Source organism: Bubalus bubalis, chromosome 3 (assembly GCF_019923935.1).
Source record: "Bubalus bubalis isolate 160015118507 breed Murrah chromosome 3, NDDB_SH_1, whole genome shotgun sequence".
NCBI classification, from domain to species: Eukaryota; Metazoa; Chordata; class Mammalia; order Artiodactyla; family Bovidae; genus Bubalus; species Bubalus bubalis.
This window is the reverse complement of record NC_059159.1, coordinates 110,254,177-110,273,336: the sequence shown is the minus strand read 5'-3', so window position 1 is coordinate 110,273,336 and position 19,160 is coordinate 110,254,177. Positions and strand designations below refer to the sequence as shown.

The 19,160-nt window shown below is 40.1% G+C and overlaps 2 protein-coding genes across 3 annotated transcripts in view; one reads left to right on the top strand and one right to left on the bottom strand.

The window, feature by feature from the left end:
- C3H9orf85 (chromosome 3 C9orf85 homolog) overlaps positions 1-18,189 on the bottom strand; it is a 59,029-nt gene extending 40,840 nt beyond the window's left edge. Inside the window, exon 1 of one of the 2 annotated variants that reach the window (XM_025281607.3) lies at positions 17,842-18,189. In XM_025281607.3, the coding sequence (XP_025137392.1) occupies positions 17,842-17,943 (102 nt within the window). In that variant the 5' untranslated portion in view covers positions 17,944-18,189. The remainder of the gene's footprint in view (positions 1-17,841) is intronic. The other variant, XM_006073950.4, reaches the window with a different exon arrangement.
- Positions 18,190-18,915: 726 nt separating this feature from the next.
- The window catches only part of ABHD17B (abhydrolase domain containing 17B, depalmitoylase), a 48,901-nt gene continuing 48,656 nt past the window's right edge, over positions 18,916-19,160 (top strand). The window contains exon 1 of the mRNA XM_006073948.4: positions 18,916-19,045. The gene's annotated coding sequence lies outside the window, so the exon portion shown is untranslated. The remainder of the gene's footprint in view (positions 19,046-19,160) is intronic.

Sequence of the window (19,160 nt, the reverse complement as noted above, 5' to 3'; positions counted from 1 at the left end):
AAGCATAATAATTGGCAGTGGCCCCAAACCAAATGATTTTATCTTTTAAAATAAATCAGCATTGTACATCATTTACTTGGGGACAGGATACAAGGGCAATTGCCATGCTGAAGCTAGTTAACTTCTTCAAAGACAGTTGCCTTGTTCTGGTCACATTAGAATGTCCTAAGAATAATCTGTACCTGATGACGATTGATTGAGGAGTCAAGTCACATCAGGAAAAAATTAGGTTTGTGCCATGATTCGTTTAGTCCACCTATTCACATGTGACTTACCTAACTTCAGTTGAGAGCATTTTCTCATTCTTAAAAAGAAAGATATTTTTTATGACAAGAATATAACAAGCTAAGGTATTAAAATTAAAGTATGTTCTGAAATGAAAGATGCAAGTCACCTACAACAAAACACTATTTTATTTCTATAGTTTTTTTTTTTAATCTAAAGTTGTCCTGTAGTTCTTATTTAATTCTCACATCAGCCTTGTGTGGAAGGAAGAAAGTGGTATTGCTAGTTATTGCTATTCTAATTTATAGAGCATTGATATAACTTACCTATGGTAAAAGAGTGACTCCACAGCCACACAGGGAGGAATCCGAAGTGTCTACTCCTGTGCTACCCTGACTCCAAATTTAGGACTCTTTCAAACAGTCAAATTATAAAATGTATCACAGCTTAGAAGTAAGTACAGGATGTATCATGACCACATCTCTGCTGTCTACAGGAACAATTTGAAAAAAAGTACGAGCTAGTGTCTACTCAGTACTGTGCTAGGCAACACAAGGATTCAGAAGATTTCCAATACACAGTTCTTTCCTCATAGTGCTTCAAATCTAGTTGGGAGACAAAAGTAAAGGGTAAATCTGATGTAGATTTACATCTGATGATGTAAATCTGAATAGTGAGCAATATACTGTCAAGAGTTAAAAGGGTGTTTAAAATAAGAGATTAACTGCAAGCTTCTTCAAAGTTGGCTTTTGGAAGGATTTAGACTGAGGGATGGGGCTTCCCAGGTGGCGCTAGTGGTAAAGAACCTGCTTGCAGATGCAGGAGACATCAGAGATGTGGGTTCAATCCCTGGATCAGGAAGATCCCCTGGAGGAGGGGATGGCAACCCACTCCAGTATTCTTGCTTGGAGAATCCCATGGACAGAGCCTGGCAGGCTACAGTTCATAGAGTTGCAAAGAGTCAGACACAAATGAAGCCATTTAGGACACAGCACACACAGACTGGGAGGTGGAGGAGTCATCAGAGATTCAAGGCTTACTGGTAGCCTTGCAGATTCAAAAACTCTATTGTTTCATTCAGTCCCAACCCAACAGAACATAGAGGAAGATATATATCCCTACTACTCATGACAAATTTGCAAAGTTTGTTACAAAAAAGACATCTTATGTTTTCAAAGACCACTGTTAAAATCTTGTAAAATAAGTCCTCAAAAGGTTGCAGATCAAAGTCTAATGTGACACACAGGCTTGATTTAAAACAACAGCAACTCATCTTCTTTCATCCCTTCTTTGTACTTCTACCAGTTGAGTATTAGAACCAGAAGTTGGGTTCAACTGCAAGCAGAAGCAGGAGAGATTATCTACAGATATTCACACAGATCATATTTTTCAGCCCTTCCAAAAATTGCTAGTAAAACTTCCAGTTTGCTCACTATTACTTCTTGTACACTGGTCTTAACTCTCCAGCTACACTATCAACACCATAAACGCTAGAACAAGGTCTTATTTTCATCTCCAGTAGTTCAGCACAGACACCAAACAAATAACAGGCATTTTAGACTTTAATGATGATACTGATTTCTCTTCTCCATGGCTTTTCCACCACCCTAAGACAAGACCTTTAGCTTGCTTTTGTTTTTAATTCCCAAGTGTGGCTGAAATGAGTATAGATTTTGTCTTCCAAATAGTTTACCTCTTCTGTCTTATGATTCACATATAACAGTATTTATGTTTACTGAATGTTTACTGAAAAGTTAACTTAGTTTTACTGAGTTCTCCTTTTACTGCTGTTTCTTCTACCACGTATCTTTCTAATACCCTGGAGTACATTACTTACAATATAGCTATTTTTGACAAACTTATAGTCTGGATGATTCTTTTGCCTTGATTTCCAAACCATAGCTTAGCTCTATAAAGAACTCTTAATTCAGGACTTCCTTGGTGGTCCAGTGACTAAGATTCAGTGCTCCCAAAGCAGGGGGCCCAGGTTTGATTCCTCATCAGTGAACTAGACCTCACATACTGCAACTAAGATTTGGTGCAGCCAAATAAATAAATAAATATTTTAAAAAAATAATAATTCTAAAATACTTTCTTTATAACACTTTGTATACCTTTTCCTTTATTTTTTTTCCAAGTAGCAGATGAGAAGTCTGATGACCACAGGATCACAGTTGCTTTATGGGTAACCTCATTTTCCCCTCTCTTTGAAAGCCTGTAGAATTTCTCTGCACTTCTACGATTGGAGTTCCAAAATATAACCATGATGTCTAGAACTCTGCTACCTGAAGGTCTAAGATTTTTGTCAACTTTGGAAAATTTTTGTGTTTTTTTCCATTACTTTTTAACATTTCTTCCTCACCCTCCTCATCTTCTGGATTTCTTTTACTCAGATAGTAGCTTTCCTAACTTGATCCTCCTTATCTGAAATTTCATTTCAGAATTTTTATCATTTTGACCTTTCATACTAGGTTTTAGACAGATCCAATGGCTTGATCTCTCAAACTGCCGATTTGGTCTTCAGTCTTGTCCGTACTGCTATTTAGCCATCTTATTAAGATGTTTACATTTCTGTAACCATAACTGTCATTTTTACAAAATGCCATAGCTTCTGCAGCTGCTGCTGCTGTTTTTAGCAGCAATCTATCTTTGTTTTATGGATTTTGAGAGCTTTCTGAGTCATTAAAGATGGATACCAATTACACTTTTTCAAAGTTCTCCTCTGTGTCTTCTATTACCTTTGTTAACCAGGCATAGGAGGTAGGGTTTCCAGTCTACATCTCATAGTTTTGGTTTTCCTAAAAAGTTTAGTGCTTCTCAGTAGTCTGCTCGTATTTATAACTGAGGGTTTAGATCTGCACTATCCAGTATGGTAGCCACTGTCCACATGTAACTATTAAAATGGAATTTCAATTAAAATTCAGTTCCTTAGTTCCACTGGGCATATTTCAAATGCTCAACAGGTACATGTGGCTAATGGCTATCGTACTGGGTAGAACTGATCTGAAATATGTCTACCATCATAGAAAGTTGTTCTGGACAGTACTATTATAGTATAATCAACAGATATAGAATGGGTTACTAGAGCAGAATTGAGAAATGCTACTGTTCTGGAATCCAAACATACAATCTCTGCCTCTGGCTGACAGGAAAAAACTTAACAGCTTGATAGCTTTAGCTTTAGCAGCACAGGAAGCATGTTGCCTCTAAGCCTAGGGATTCCTCGTTAAGCTCTGAGACTAGAAATGATCAAGAATATTGCTCTGACTTTGTCTTTCATGGCATGTCTCCAGTTTAGAGAGTTGCTCTTCTGACCTTATCTTGAAGGTAAATGATAGAGAAAGCCACTTGATGCAAAAAATTGGTACAGATCTTATTAATTCTGACACTGACATTGTTCCAGAGTTTTACTGGAAAAACCTTGACTTCCATCTGTATTATAACACAGATTCAAAAAATGCTTAGTTGAATCAGTCTAATCTCATCTACTTTATATCTTAAATTTCTTTTTGTTTTTTCAGTTTTTCTAATGTTTCAACTTTGTTTTTTCCCTCTGTCATTTCATTTTAAAAACAGAGAGATAAATGCATGTTTTCAGTCAGTCATTTTGAATTAGAAGCCTTAGTAAAATTTGACTGATTTTTTTCTTACTGGGTAGAGAATGAAGGCATTAATAAAGGTGTCCCTAGAGAATCTCTAAGATTAGAATTAACTATCACAAGAAACCAGAGATTTTTATTTAAATATATTAGGAAACAGTTGACCTTGAAATCATCATATGAGGGTCAAAGAACCACCCACGGTTCGATAATGAGGAGTTTAAATTAGAGCAAAAGCATCACATATGTAAAAGTAACCCTAATATCATTTTTACGGATGATAAATGACAACTTACCCCACATGACTATTCTAAGTTTATTAAAAATTAGATCCAGCATTATGTCCTACAAGTATTCACATTTACAGGAAACATGATATCATATTACCACAATGTCTTGTGATAAAGGCTAATGATGGTATATAGAATATTCACATTTGCAAGTATATACCATGATGTCAAATATATTACTCAATGTGATGACTTCAGGGTCATGAGTAACGTCAAAACAAATAAGTCAGCCACCTGGTAAGACAGGGCGGAACATTTAATAATATATAAATCTTTATAGGACAGCAAACATTTAAAATAATCCCTAGTTTAGCTTGGTATTTCACATCCCTGTTGAAAATGGCCTTCAAAACAGATGTGCTTAATATAAAGTTATAACAATTCTAATGCCAATGAACCACCACTGAAAATTATTCTACCGACATAGTTCTATCACCTATAAGAATATTTCTTTGTTAATAACATACAACTCTGCCAAAACAAAAACAAAATGTGTTACAACTCAGTTTCATAAGGACAATTTGAATTATATTATCTTCAGAATATAACTAATATAACTGGAATACAACTATTCCAGTTAGGAATGAACCTGATAAAATATCTAAGAAAATGTCCACCATAAAGTTCTTAAAATGCAATTCAACCTCATGAGGAAGTAGATCAAGTGGAAGAGATTTAGGATGAGGTTGAAATAATCAGCTCCAAAGCTAAAGGAAAGTTCAAATTTACTCTTGATAGTTTTAGAAGTCAGGAATCCTATAGGGACTAAATCAATCACTCGGAAAATCAAATCACACCAATTTTTACATTTCAAAGAAGGATTATATGAAGTCTTGTTGTATATTTAAGTAGTTAATATGATCCATCAGGATGCTTGTCTACATCCACTAATACTATTTCTGTAAAGAAAGGCTGGTTATCTGGGCACCTATAAAAGCCTTTGACTCCAAAAGCCATGACTTTAAGGTTATTCAAAAATACTTCATCTTCATCAAGATAATCGTTACTAAAGGAAGAGAGTTGTAGTGACTAGGAGGGACCAGTTACATTCTCTTGATCTGAGTGGTGATTACATGACTGTGTTCAGTCTGTGAAAATTCATTTAATTCTATTATGATTTTTGCACTTTCCTACACATTGTATGTTATACTTCAACAAAAGTTTAATAAATGAAAATGCCCCATATTTATCTTTTTTCACTTTTTAGAGTAGTTACTAGTCTGAGATTCTTGAATGAAGGATTCATATCATACTCTTTTGCAAATGCTTGCTATATAACAATAAAACAGATGACAATAAAGACAGATGAATTAACAAAGACCAACAACTAATTGCAAAATGTCAGTAAGAACTACTTGATTTCCATTCCTTCATCCCACAGCACTGAACTGCTACTAGACATACATATTACACCATTAGTAGTTTAAAAAAATACTTGAGCCCCTCCTGCCAGAGACAGATGGCATTTGTGATGTATGTGTAAGAGAAAGAAGCCAAGACACATATACCAATACCTACTAAGACATGCATCATATATGTCACGAGGGTAATAAATGCCACCAGGAAGGAGGGAGACATTCCAGTGGGATTAACCAGGAAGTGCATAAACAAGGGAGTAGCATGTGAGCAGGAGTAGCATGTGAGCATGATGAACATCCTATAAACTGAAGGAATGGACTAGCATCTACAGAATAGCATCTACAGAATGCTTAACACTGCATGCCAGGTATCACGTGAGGTAAACTTTGAATAAATCTCACCTAACTTTCACAATATAACTAAACCCACTAAAATCTTGACTACTTAAGAAATTTGTCCAAGATTACAGAACAAGTAAATATTAGGGAATTTGACCTAAATCTCTGGACTCCAATATCAATGTCTTCCTACCACATCACGCTGCCACTATCTTGAATAAGAGATTGATGGATGCCTTTGGCCAAATGCAAGAGACATAAGAGACGCAGGTTCGATCCCTGGGTTGGGAAGATCCCCTGGAGGAGGTCACAGCAACCCACTCCAGTACTCTTGCCTGGAGAATCTCATGGACAGAGCAGTTTGGTAGGCTGCGGTCCATAGGGTTGCAGAGAGTGGCATACAACTAAATCAACTTAGCACACACGTATGCACGCACCTTTGGCCAAAACCCAAAAACACATATTTGAAAACTGACAAATTTTTTTTCCTATCCAATATATACACTTCAAAATGTTTTTATTCTTCAAAGTAAAATGATCAAAACCAAAACAGACTGCATCCACTTATAGGAATGATGGCCTAAATTGACAGTCCTAGAATTCTAAGTCACAGCTTGAAATCAGTCTATTTGACTATCCTTTCTGGTAAAAAGGTCTTAGTCAATCATACTCTTTAACTAAAAGTAATGAGAAGGTTATAAAAGTTAAACATAATTTAAACAGTTGACAGTTTTACTGACAAACTTGAAACACAGAATGTACAAAAAGGCCAAGAGTCAAAGGTAATTGTTATATTTTGGTTTGAGGAACTCAGTAAATACTGGAGTTGTTAACAGAGTTGGGGAATACAGAAGGAGGAAAAGGTTTGAGCAAGAAAAAAATTGAGTTATTTCTTTGTCATGTTAAGCTTTTTGATTTTCAAGAATAGAGGTCAAGTAGGTAGTTAAATATACAACAACTCTGCAGCTCAGGAGAGAGGCTGGCCTGGAGTTCCAAATCTGGAAGGCATCAGCATAAAGATAGTATTTAAAGTCATGGACTGAACTAAAAAATTATTTCAGGAGAATGCTAGAGAAGCAAATGCTGCCAGTCAAGTGAGTGAGGTGAGTACTGAGCATTACAAGGATTTGGCAGCACAGAGATCAATGACCCTTGACAAGAGTGGTTTTCACAATGGTGTAGGTGGTGCTAGTGGTAAAGCACTCTCCTGCATTGGCAGGAGACATAAGAGACAGGTTCCATACTCGGGTTGGGAAGACCCCTGGAGGAGGGCATGGCAACCCACTTCAGTATTCTTGACTGGAGAATCCCATGGAAAGAGGAGCCTGGAGGGCTCCACAGAGTTGCAAAGAGTCGGAAACAACTGAAGCAACTTAGCACGCAGGTGTGCAAAAACTATTTAAATGGGGATTGAAAAAAAATGGGAGGTAAAGAAATGGAGATCAAGAACTTTTCTATAAAGAAGAAGAAAGAAATAGGGTGGAGCTAGAAAAGAACATGGATTCTATCTAAAGAGGATTTAAAAACAAACAGAAATAACCCATTACAGATGGAAAGACTAATGACACAACAGAACACGGACAACTGAGGAGTCTTAAGCCTTTTAAATCACAAGGTAAGCTAGAATACATGAGCTCCACAGGGCAAGTAAAGGGACTAGTCTCAGGGAGGGCCAGGCACTCCATCCACTATACCAGGAAGAAGTGTGTATGGGTACAGATGCGGGTAGTTTGGTAGATGTAATGGTGGATAGAAAGCTGGATCTAAGCAAGGTTAGGATTCTGTCAGGCAAGTACCACAGAAGGGAAGAAAAATAAGGGATTTGAAGAATATAGAACATGGTGTCCATGCTGGATAAGGAGGGGAAAGGACAAAGGAAGAGGTACAGTGAAAAGTGGGAACGCTAATGCACGTGAGCACCCAGTGGAATTTTAAAAAATTATTTGAGGAATAAGAAAACCAGGTAAGTAGATGGCGGTCAGTTTCTGTTGTTTGTTCAAGTTTGTAAGAGGAGCAGTTACCAGCAATGAGTGTTTAATATTTGAACACGGGAAGAGATTTCTGAGGTGGGGGATATAGAAACTGAGAGATCAGATGTTTGATTTTCCATGGGACTGTAGCAATCACTAAGTAAGATGGCAGGAAAATGTGGAAAGGCAGTGAGCTAGATACTCAAGAGGATGTAAGGATAGATCTGGAGGAGATCAACAGTCTGATACCATGTATCTCAGAAGAGGTGGGGTTTTGAGCAAGGAAAACTTGAACTGAAGAAGTAAATGGGAAAAAGGGTTCTAAATGACGGGTTGAAGATACAGAGTGAAAAAACATCCTTACTTAAAGACTACATGGAAACAGAGTTCCCAGGAACAGTCAGGGCAAGAAAGTGAAAGAAATTTTATTTTCAACACTATGTCTCTGATGATAGTAAACTATCAATTCCAGAAGGCAAATTGGAATGGTTAGGGAAGAGGGCATTGAAAAGTTCAAAGACTGCAAATTAGAATCTACACAAAGTCAAATGAGTATAAAATTTCCCAGCAATAATGGCCAACCGGGGAACCTTGATCACTAAAAAATCAACCAAAACAAACTAATAAATACCTTTTTTAAGCTTCATGAAAGCAGTTCGGTATATTTTCAATAAACTCCCTTTTGGCTTAGCAATTAAAGAATCCTAATGATAATCACCAGATATGCAGATGACACGACCCTTACGGCAGAAAGTGAAAAGGAACTCAAAAGCCTCTTGATGAAAGTGAAAGTGGAGAGTGAAAAAGTTGGCTTAAAGCTCAACATTCAGAAAACGAAGATCATGGCATCTGGTCCCACCACTTCATGGGAGATAGATGGGGAAACAGTGGAAACGGTGTCAGACTTTATTTTTCTGGGCTCCAAAATCACTGCAGATGGTGACTGCAGCCATGAAATTAAAAGATGCTTACTCCTTGGAAGGAAAGTTATGACCAACCTAGATAGCATATTCAAAAGCAGTGACATTACTTTGCCAACAAAGGTTCGTCTAGTAAAGGCTACGGTTTTTCCTGTGGTCATGTATGGATGTGAGAGTTGGACTGTGAAGAAGGCTGAGCGCCTAAGAATTGATGCTTTTGAACTGTGGTGTTGGAGAAGACTCTTGAGAGTCCCTTGGACTGCAAGGAGATCCAACCAGTCCATTCTGAAGCAGATCAGCCCTGGGATTTCTTTGGAAGGAATGATGCTAAAGCTGAAACTCCAGTACTTTGGCCACCTCATGTGAAGAGTTGACTCATTGGAAAAGACTGTGATGCTGGGAGGGATTGGGGCAGGAGGAGAAGGGGACGACAGAGAATGAGATGGCTGGATGGCATCACTGACTCGATGGACGTGAGTCTGAGTGAACTTCGGGAGTTGGTGATGGACATGGAGGCCTGGCGTGCTGCGATTCATGGGGTCGCAGAGTCAGACACAACTGAGCGACTGATCTGATCTGATTTGATCATGTAGAGGGCCTTGCACACCCAGACAAGGTGAGAAGAGGAATGTTTCTTTAATTCATTCAATGTATTTAAGTGCTATTTGCCCTGGAGTGATAGGGAAAATTTCAGAAAGGAATTTTAAGCATGCTAGCTATTCGTTTATCCCCTTCTCATTTCATTTCTTCCTTTCACAAAAGTCAGTGGTGAGCAAAAGACCAACAACAATTGAGGATGGAGTGAGCTGACAGCAGGGTTGTTCTGAGGATAAGCAAGGTTCTCTGTAAACTTGCCTGTAACACTTCTGCAGGTGTGGAAAGAGTCCCACAGCTTAAACTAACAAATGCCTAACGAATGCTGCAGCAGCCCGCGCCTCTCAGCCCTGAGGTCCTCTGTCCAATGGCGACACTCCAACTACACAGCTTTTCTCTAAACAGAAAATGACCCCGTTTGGGGAAGAGTTAATATACACTATGACTCTTTCTCTCTCTCTCAGGTGAACTAATTTACCTAGATGAAGAATTCTGAGAATACTGTATTTCTAACCCTGTAGTATTTACCTTCATGTAGAAAACAATTGAAGCAACTTAGCAGCAGCAACAGAAACAAGTGTTGACAATGTAATTATAAAATTTTATAATCCAACAGTGAGTACAGTACTATGCCTTAACACATAGACTAAATCAAAACAAATTAATTTTAGTTGTCATTTATTACGCATAAAATGAAATGTCTAAAACATACAATTGATGTAGAAAAATTATATTGTAGCAGGCATTAAAACTAAGGAACTTGTAGGATCGATTTATTGATCCTGCCCAAGTGTAGGCACCTTGGAATTGTAGGTAAATGAAATATCCCAAAACATGGATGAGATTATTTTGTGTAAAAGATAGAGAACACAGTACTTAAAAATATTCAAAGTAGTGAATACTCACTAGCACTGACTTTTTAAAAAAATTTTAAAGACTTTTAATTAGTACAATATTCCTACTATTATAATGCTCAGTACATCATAGATTAAATTACTTTGTCAAGTGAAAAAGTATGCTGAATATAATAAGAAGTGAACTGGGGGAGGATACTTTTAACTTAAATCCATGTTGGATCATAGAAAAAGCAAAGGAATTCCAGAAAAACATCTACTTCTGCTTCATTGACTACACTCCAGCCTTTGACTGTGTGGATCACAACAAACTGTGGAAAATTCTTAAAAAGATGGGAATACCAGACCACCTTACCTGCCTTCTGAGAAACCTATATGTGAGTCAAGAAGCAAGAGTTAGAACTGGACATGCAGCAAGAGGCTGGTTCAAAATTGGGAAAGGAGTACATCAAGGCTGTATACAGTCACCCTGTTTATTTAACTTCTATGCAGGGTACATCATGTGAAATGCCAGACTGGATGAATCACAAACTGGAATCAAGATTGCGGGAGAAGTTAACAACCTCAGATATGCCAATGATACCACTAATGGCAGAAAGCAAAGAGGAACTAAAGAGCCTCTTGATAAGGTAAAAGAGGAGAGTGAAAAAGTTGGCTTAAAACTCAACATTCAGAAAACTAAGATGATGGCATCTGGTCCCATCACTTCATGGGAAATAGAGGGGAAAAGTGGAAAGAGTGACATTTTATTTTCCTGGGCTCCAAAATCACTGTAGATGGTGACTGCAGCCATGAAATTAAAAGACGTCTGTTTCTTAGAAGAAAAGTTATGATCAACCTAGACAGCATATTAAAAAAGCAGAGACATTACTTTGCTGACAAAGGTCTGTCTAGTCAAAGCTATGCTATGGTGTTTCCAGTAGTCATGTATGGATGTGAGAGTTGGACTATAAAGAAAGCTGAGCACCGAAGAATTGATGCTTTTGGTGTTGGAGGACTAAATCAGTCCTGAATGTTCATTGGAAGGACTGATGCTGAAGCTGAAGCTCCAATACTTTGGCCACCTGATGCAAGGAGCCGGCTCTTTAGAAAAGATCTTGATGTTGGGAAAGACTGAGGGCAGGAGGAGAAGGGGGTGACAGAGGATGAGATGGTTGGATGGCATCACTGACTCAATGGACATGAGTCTGAGCAAACTCCAGGAGAAAGCGAATGGACAGGACAGACTGGCACACTGCAGTTCATGGGGTCACAAAAAGTCAGACACGTCTTAGCAACTAAACAACATGTAATAGACAGCATTGGTGAATATACCAAGAACATTTCCCAATTTGGAAAAAAGATCAAAAGGAGTCCCAGGTGATCTCTAGAGTGCCAAAGATGGTTACCTTACAACTATAATGGAAATCATTGCCAAGCTGAAGATTTATTTAATGGCTACTCACTTCTTTAAATTGTTGAAAGCCACAGATTAGGAAATAACATTTATTCTCATACTGGCACTTTATCTCTCATACCAAAATTACTCACACCAGAGATTGCCTAAACCAATACGAGACCATTTCCTAAAGCACAGCATATTTGGGCTAGAGGAGATAAGACAAAGATCCCATATCACTTGAGTCCAAGCTACCCTGAACAAAACGAGCCTTACCACTAGTACCCTTTTCCATAATAGGGTTTTATTCACTCATCTTACAGAGCAGGCATCATGGCCAACTAAATTACTATGACTCTACCCTGTTAAATAAGATCCAGATTCAGTAATCTATGAACAAGATCAGTTTTCGTTTGGTTTTTTGTTTGTTTATTTTTGGCCACGCCACATGGCTTTTGGGATCTTAGTTCCTGAACCAGGGATCAAATCCAGGCCCTCGGCACTGCAAGCACAGAGTCCTAACCTCTGGACCACCAGGGAATTCCCAAGATCCACTATGTAATGATCATCTCAATTCCTCTTACAGAGAGATAATACTTAAGTGTCATGACTGGAGTTTGTAAATAAAAGTTTACAAGCTTACAAAATATTAGAAGACAACTACTAGAATTATTTTGACTTGTGGTTAGCTAAGATATTCGGTATGATAGAATGCTGACCTGTCATTTGTTTTTCTAGAGAAGTTAATAAAATAGTTATCTTTTTAAAAATATTGATAATAGGCAGTGTTTCTACAATGTGCCCAAACAAAAAAGCAAACAACAAAAACAGAACTTTACAATATTTGAGTGGTTAATCAGTCATTTTACTATAATATCTATTTTTAATTGATGTAAAATTTATGTATCATGCACAGACCTTCAAGGCTCAATTCAATGCGCTTCAATAAGTGCTTTGTGATCTTCATGTTTCCATCACTCCAGAAAGTTGTCTTGAGCCCCTTCCAGTCAATTCCCCCACGACCCAAGGCAAACTACTGTTCAGATTTCTATAGATGTGAGAAATACCCAACTTCTTTCCCTTCACACAATGTTTCTGAGACTTATCTACATGTCTGCCATCTATCAATAGCTTTTAAAAAACAGCAGAGTAGTATTTCATTATATGACTGACACAATCTGTTTATCTATTCTCTTGTTGAAGGATATTTGTATTTTTTTATTTGTTGGGCTATTGTGAATAAAGGTGCTTGTAAACATAGAATCCTGTTCTGCTGTATAAATGTAATCATATCACCTTTAAACTTCTGTCTAAACCAGAAGCTGAGGGACCTGACAGAACTAGCATCTGTTTTCACACAAAATGAGTGAGAAGAGCCCTATCCCTGCTCCACAGCCCTGGCTGACTAGACGGGACCCACTCCAATCCAACCAGCCTACACCTGTGTTATGTGACACTCCAGGGGCAACACTTTGCAAGGAGAGACGCCTTCCCTGGAACATTTCAAACAGGCAGTGTTTAGGGTCAGTGGCACTAAAGCTCATCTCTGTTCCAACCCTAATCTAATGTTACAATGCCTCTATTACAGACAAAAACACAGTCTTAAAAAACAACAGCCAACACACATACACAAAAAGGGGCTTTTGATTTACCTGTTCTTTGAGGTCTCCTAGCACAGACCTCACCTAATCAATGGATAGCCACATACTAGTAACACAATTTTGGGCACTCATTTCCCAATAGGCAAAAATGGGAAAATTGTAGCATCTGTCTTAGGGTTATTTTGAAGATCAAATTAGATAATCTAGATCAAGTATTCACAGTTGCTAACACACTTAAGTACAAAGCATTAGCTATTATTAACAAAACTTCATTTCCAAAACTAATTACAGAATATAGCCTCAGATCTTCCTTTTCTTTTTCAAGGTAATAACAAGAGTTTCCTGAAAGGGATGTGTTCCCCTGCTCCAAATTACTTCACGTTAAATGTGTTCCCCCCCCAAATTAATTCAGGTGCAACTGGTGTTATGTAAACCAAAGTGCACAGCCAAGCAAGTTTTGGCTAAATCACTTTTTTTAAACTGTAAAATGTCTAAGTAATGTACACTGGTGGTTTAAGTCACTAAGTCATATCCGACTCTTGCAACCCCATGACTGTAGCCTGCCAGACTCCTCTGTCCATGGGATTCTGCAGGCAAGAATACTGGAGAGGGTTGCCATTTCCTTCTCCAGGGGATCTTCCTGACCCAGGGATAGAACCCAGGTCTCCTGTGTTGCAGGCACTATTACCCCCTAAAAGTGAGATCTAGTACTGACCACAGAACTCACTCCTGCCCCATCAATAAGATCATGTGATCCTGGGGTTCTAAGGCTTTCGAACATGCTAGTAAAAACAATGTTGACTACACGTATGAAACAAACAGCATCCTTAAGAAGATGATATATGCTCTTCCCATTTCACTCAGTTAAATGTTATCCATCCTTCAGATCCCAGGGAAGCTTTCTTAAACCCTCCTAACTTAATCAAGACTTCCTGCTAGACACTCTCAAGGTTCCCTTGGACTTTTCCTTCACAGATCTTACTTCCATTCATATTAACAAACTCAAAAGATTACTTAATGCCTGTCACCTTACCCACCCAACTATATGCTTCAATTAAAGGCCTGGCTGTATATTACACTCAACCTTATACCCCTAGTATCTACCACAATGTTTGGTACCATATAAATGATGTGGAACAAATAACGTGAATACAAGAATTTCATTGCAGCTTCATTTGTCATAGTGAAAATTTGAAAACAACTCAAAAGTTTATTAATAGGAAAAGTAATTAAGCTTCTACATATGTAAGACAGAATAGTACACAACCATTAAAAAAGAAAGAGCTTAATCTCTATGTTCTGACATACCCAATCTTCTAAATGAAAAAGGAGAAATGTATTTTATTTCATATGTACTATATTGTGCTTAGATGTCTAAAAACACACACATCAAACTGTTAACAATGACTACATCTGAAGACGAATAGGCCTGGAAAAAGGTACTTTCACTTACTTTACACATTTCCGTGTTTCAGTATTTTTCAACAAACATTTCTAATCAACTTTTTATGCTTTGAGCAACTGTAAGTCCATATAAATGATCATACACTAATGTTTAGTGCATATTTGTATCACTATTTCTTAAAAATATTTCTTGTAATCATCTCTGCAGAAACTGTGAGAGGAAGGTAACACAAAAGATAATATCAGCCCCTGTAGCATAGGTTAACAGCTGTATGTAAACTGTCTAAATCACAAAGCAAAATAAACACAACAGGAGCTACAATGTGGGTCTGTTTTCTTGGTCCAGGGTTCCTTCCACTACACATCAGTGCCTTTCCAGTAAGGGACACAAGCCTGTCTTGATATAATCAATGTTTTAGTACCAAGGACTAGAAGAGATATGAAACTACTCCCATTTCCACCCCACCTTTGCAAGTCACAAGAGGGTACTGCAGGCCAATGGCCATAGAGGCTTCTTTTAATAACCCCAGAGAAAGGGAGGTTATAAACTTCTAGTGCATGCTAATCACTATTAGACAATTCCCTTATGTTGAGCTGAAACCTATCTCTTTTACTTTGACTCACTGGTTCAAGTTTGGCATTTGGAATGCCAAGCTTCTCTCCTCTTTAAGAATATATTTAAGACAACTATCATCTGTGTCTTTTTGGGATATTGTCTGAAATTTATAAGCTGTTCTTCAATAAAACATCTCATTATCCAACTTTTAATTTCAGTCCTGATAAACTACTTGGCAGAGGAGAAGGGGAACTATCCTGCAAGACTCCCACAAAATAATGAGGTACAAAGTAGTCAGTTGTTATTATAATCCTCCATGGAGAGTTACAGAGAACCATGCACATCTTAGCACTCCTTTGTTAGATGTCACTGAGTCAAACACTTTTCTGGTGTAAAGCACAGGAATGAAGACACCGTCAGATGCTTACAACAAAATCCTGGCTTTCGACAGCTGAACGTAGCTGGTTCAAGAATTTGCCATGAATGCAGTGGCATTCCTTATTATACTTCCGTAAGACACAGGAACAATCAACCTAATGATCCTTTCTCAGTAAAATATTTCTTGCTGTTTTTGTTAGCACCTTCAATAACAAAGCACCTGGTGGTTCCACCAATGTACAAATGAGACTTCCTCACAACTTAATAGAGACAAAGCAATGAATGATAAAATAAACAGAATGAAACTTAGCAACTGAACTTGAGATGCATGAAAAGATTTGAAACCATAATGATAAGGTTGTTAGATAATACTAGAAAACACACAATGAAAAGTACAGAAGTCCAGGAAGAAGTGCTAGGACAAGAAGTACAAGTTCCAGAAGCCTTGTACTTACAAGGACAAGAAGCACAGTAAGCTACATTGCCGCTACTTATTAAACAGGGCTTCCCTGGTGGCTCAGATGGTAAAGAATCAGCCTCAATCCCTGGATGAGGACGATCCCCTGGAGAAGGTAATCGTAACGCACTGCAGTATTCTTGCCTGGAGAATCCCATGGACTGGCAGGCTAATGGGGTCGCAAAGAGTCAGTAACACTTTCACTTATTAAACAAACTGCTTTTTATCACCTGATGAAAAACAATAGAGGTAAATGCTTGTGCAAAAACTTAAGAGTAAGAATACAGGACAAGACAGACATCTATTTGGAACAGCACAGCTTTTTACTCTGTTTTACCTATTGATGACAGGTACAAACTTGGTAAAGTCTTCCCAAATGTTGCTCCAGGTTTTCCTTCTGAATCTGAACCAAATTAAGAGGAAGGAGAGGGCCTCTGAGCATCCAATCAAAAATAATACCCACTACTCTTCACTCAACTGCGCTTCCCTTCATCAGAATTTATAATTATACATCTCTGTGCTTATTGTCCCATGACCCAGAAAACCGTAAGTTCCTTGAAGTCAACTCTTTTGAACACTGTGTACACATGTAATAGGTCCTTGTACATGAAAGATGCCCCTTAAATATCTGTATAGTTAAAATAGAAAGAGGAAAGGAAAAGGAAGTCACTGGGTACCCTAAACAGTCATTTTGCTTTTGTAGCTAATGTTGGGAGAAGGCAATGGCACCCCACTCCAGTACTCTTGCCTGGAAAGTGCCATGGATGGAGGAGCCTCGTAGGCTGCAGTCCATGGGGTCGCTAAGAGTCCGACACGACTGAGCGACTTCACTTTCACTTTTCACTTTCATGCCTTGGAGAAGGAAATGGCAACCCACTCCAGTGTTCTTGCCTGGAGAATCCCAGGGAAGGGGGAGCCTGGTGGGCTGCCCTCTATGGGGTCGCACAGAGTCGGACACGACTGAAGCGACTTAGCAGCAGCAGCAGCAGCTAATGTTGAGAAATTAATCACCTGTCGGACACTAATTATGATCAAGATTATTCATATACATGGATTTACTTTAACTTCACAATAATACTGGCAGGTTTCTCATTTGTGATCAAAGTAAGACTCAAAGAAACTAAATATTACATAATTTGCTTAAGCCATACATCTAGCAAATCTGGGTTCCAGTTTATGTTAATATCAGGTTTACCAAATATACTGGAGGCTGCCCCCAAGCTGCTCGTGTCTTCGATTATCTCCACTCCTTACAGCTAAGGGAGGAGGGGGAAATACTTAACAGCAAATCAGTAGGTGCATATAACCCAAGACTTTTGGCTTTCTATTCAGTCTGAATTTGCTTCCAGCTTAAAGAAATCTTCTAAAGAAATATAAACAGCAAAACAAGCATTTTTACATTGATCAAATAATTTGATTCTCAAAACAATCTTACAAATGAGAGAGGAATTCCCACTATGTTGGTGCAGACACTGGGGCTAAGAGCGCTTAAGAACTTTGACATTCTCCCTACAAACCTATGGGCCTGGGGTTTTCCAAAAAGAAATAGTGACTGCATAGACTTAGTGCAACCTTTGAAAAAGACACTCGCGCCATAAACCTCGTTTTCCTACTGCAAATATGTAATCCAGATGGGAACGTTCAACGACGCGATTTTCCCATTGCATTTTAGATTTGATGAGGGTCCCGTTCACTCTATACAATTAGTTAAATGTTGACTGCCAAATATAAATATTTACGAGGAGACAACACATGCAGGTCAAAGAAAGGACGTGGGAATATCATTTTAGAAAGGGCTGCAGTGCAGCCAAAACTCTGGGCTGCGGTCCACATTTGGCTTCGCCAACTCCTCCTTCTCTCCCCTCCACTGAACCATTCCTCCCTGGAGTCAGATTTAGTGCAACAGGCAAGTTCCTACCTTGGTCTGAACACTCTTATCAAACTTGTCATTTTTGAAGCTAAAAGTATTCTGGTGCCTCTGAGGCCTGGAACGAGTCACGTTCCCTTTCTGTGAGCTCATCGCAGAAACGACAATCGCCTCCTTCTGGGACAAGGAATATGCAGGCAAGAGTAAGTTGCGAGGAACTAGCCCACGGAGCTCACGCTTCTACCACTGACCCGGAAGCAACTTAACCAGCCTTTCTGTCCCCGCCCCCGGCCTACCCACGTGACTCCTCGAGGCGGTCAAAGGACACCCTCAGACCTCTCAGCGCCCTCAAGGCCCTTTTCAAACCGCCCAGTCTCTATCCTTCCCCCTTCGCGCAGCCTCTCTTTCTCAAACCCGGCGTAAAAATCCCGCTTTCTTCGAAGTGAGAATTCCCCCATTGGTCCGAATGTGGCAGTCCATCAAAGTCGAGGGGCGGGGAGACCTTGCTTCTATTGGCTCTCCTTTTCCGCAATCCCCGCCTCCTGCCGACTCTGCTCAGCCTCTCCGGAGCGCTACACCTCCGGGTTGCTTTTGATTGGTGGAAGTCGGGCTAAACTAGACTCCGTCCCTCCCCCTACCCGCTCGCAGGCTGGAGCCGGGGTCAGCTTTGGCATCTTCCTACAGTTAGTGACCAACTCCTAGCTTAGTGAGCTCTCCGCAAACCCCAGGTTTTCCCTTCCAGCCTCCCGCCACGAGAACGAGCCCCGCGGCCATCAGGCTGTAGGGGAGCGAAGAAAAGAGAATTAGAGAAAAGAAAGATCTGGCTGGGTCTGGGTGGTGTCTGCAGTGCCAGAAAGGGAGGTGGCGGCGGCTGCGGCAGCTGCGACCACGGCCGCGCGGGACGTGAGGCCCAAGAGCAGCCGACCGCGGCGGCGGAGGCGGCCGCTCCAGCGCCTCGCGCCGGGGCCGTTAGTCAGCAGAACGCGAGCCCGTGTGGAGGAACAGGGTCGGCGCGAGGCGAGACTCAGGAGCTTAAGCCGGCCCCCCCGGGCGCCGCCGTCCTTCCACGTCCCGGCGCTGGGGGCTGCAGCCCTCGTTCCCGGCTTCTCGGCCGGGCCCGCCCGCAGGCGGGCAGAGTCCGGCAGCGGCAGCGGCAGCAGCAGCGTGGATCGCGCCTCGTAAAGGACAGCGCGGCGGCAGAGGTTCCCTCCCGGCCCTTTCAGCCTGACGCCTTGGCTGCGGCCCTCAGGTGCAGGTGCGTGGGGCCGCGGCGGGGAGGTGGGGGCCCGGGCGCTGCGGCCGGGCTGGAGGAGGGGGCGCTGGGCCGCGAGACGCAGCGCGGGAGGGACGAGCCGGGGCCGGTCGGGGGG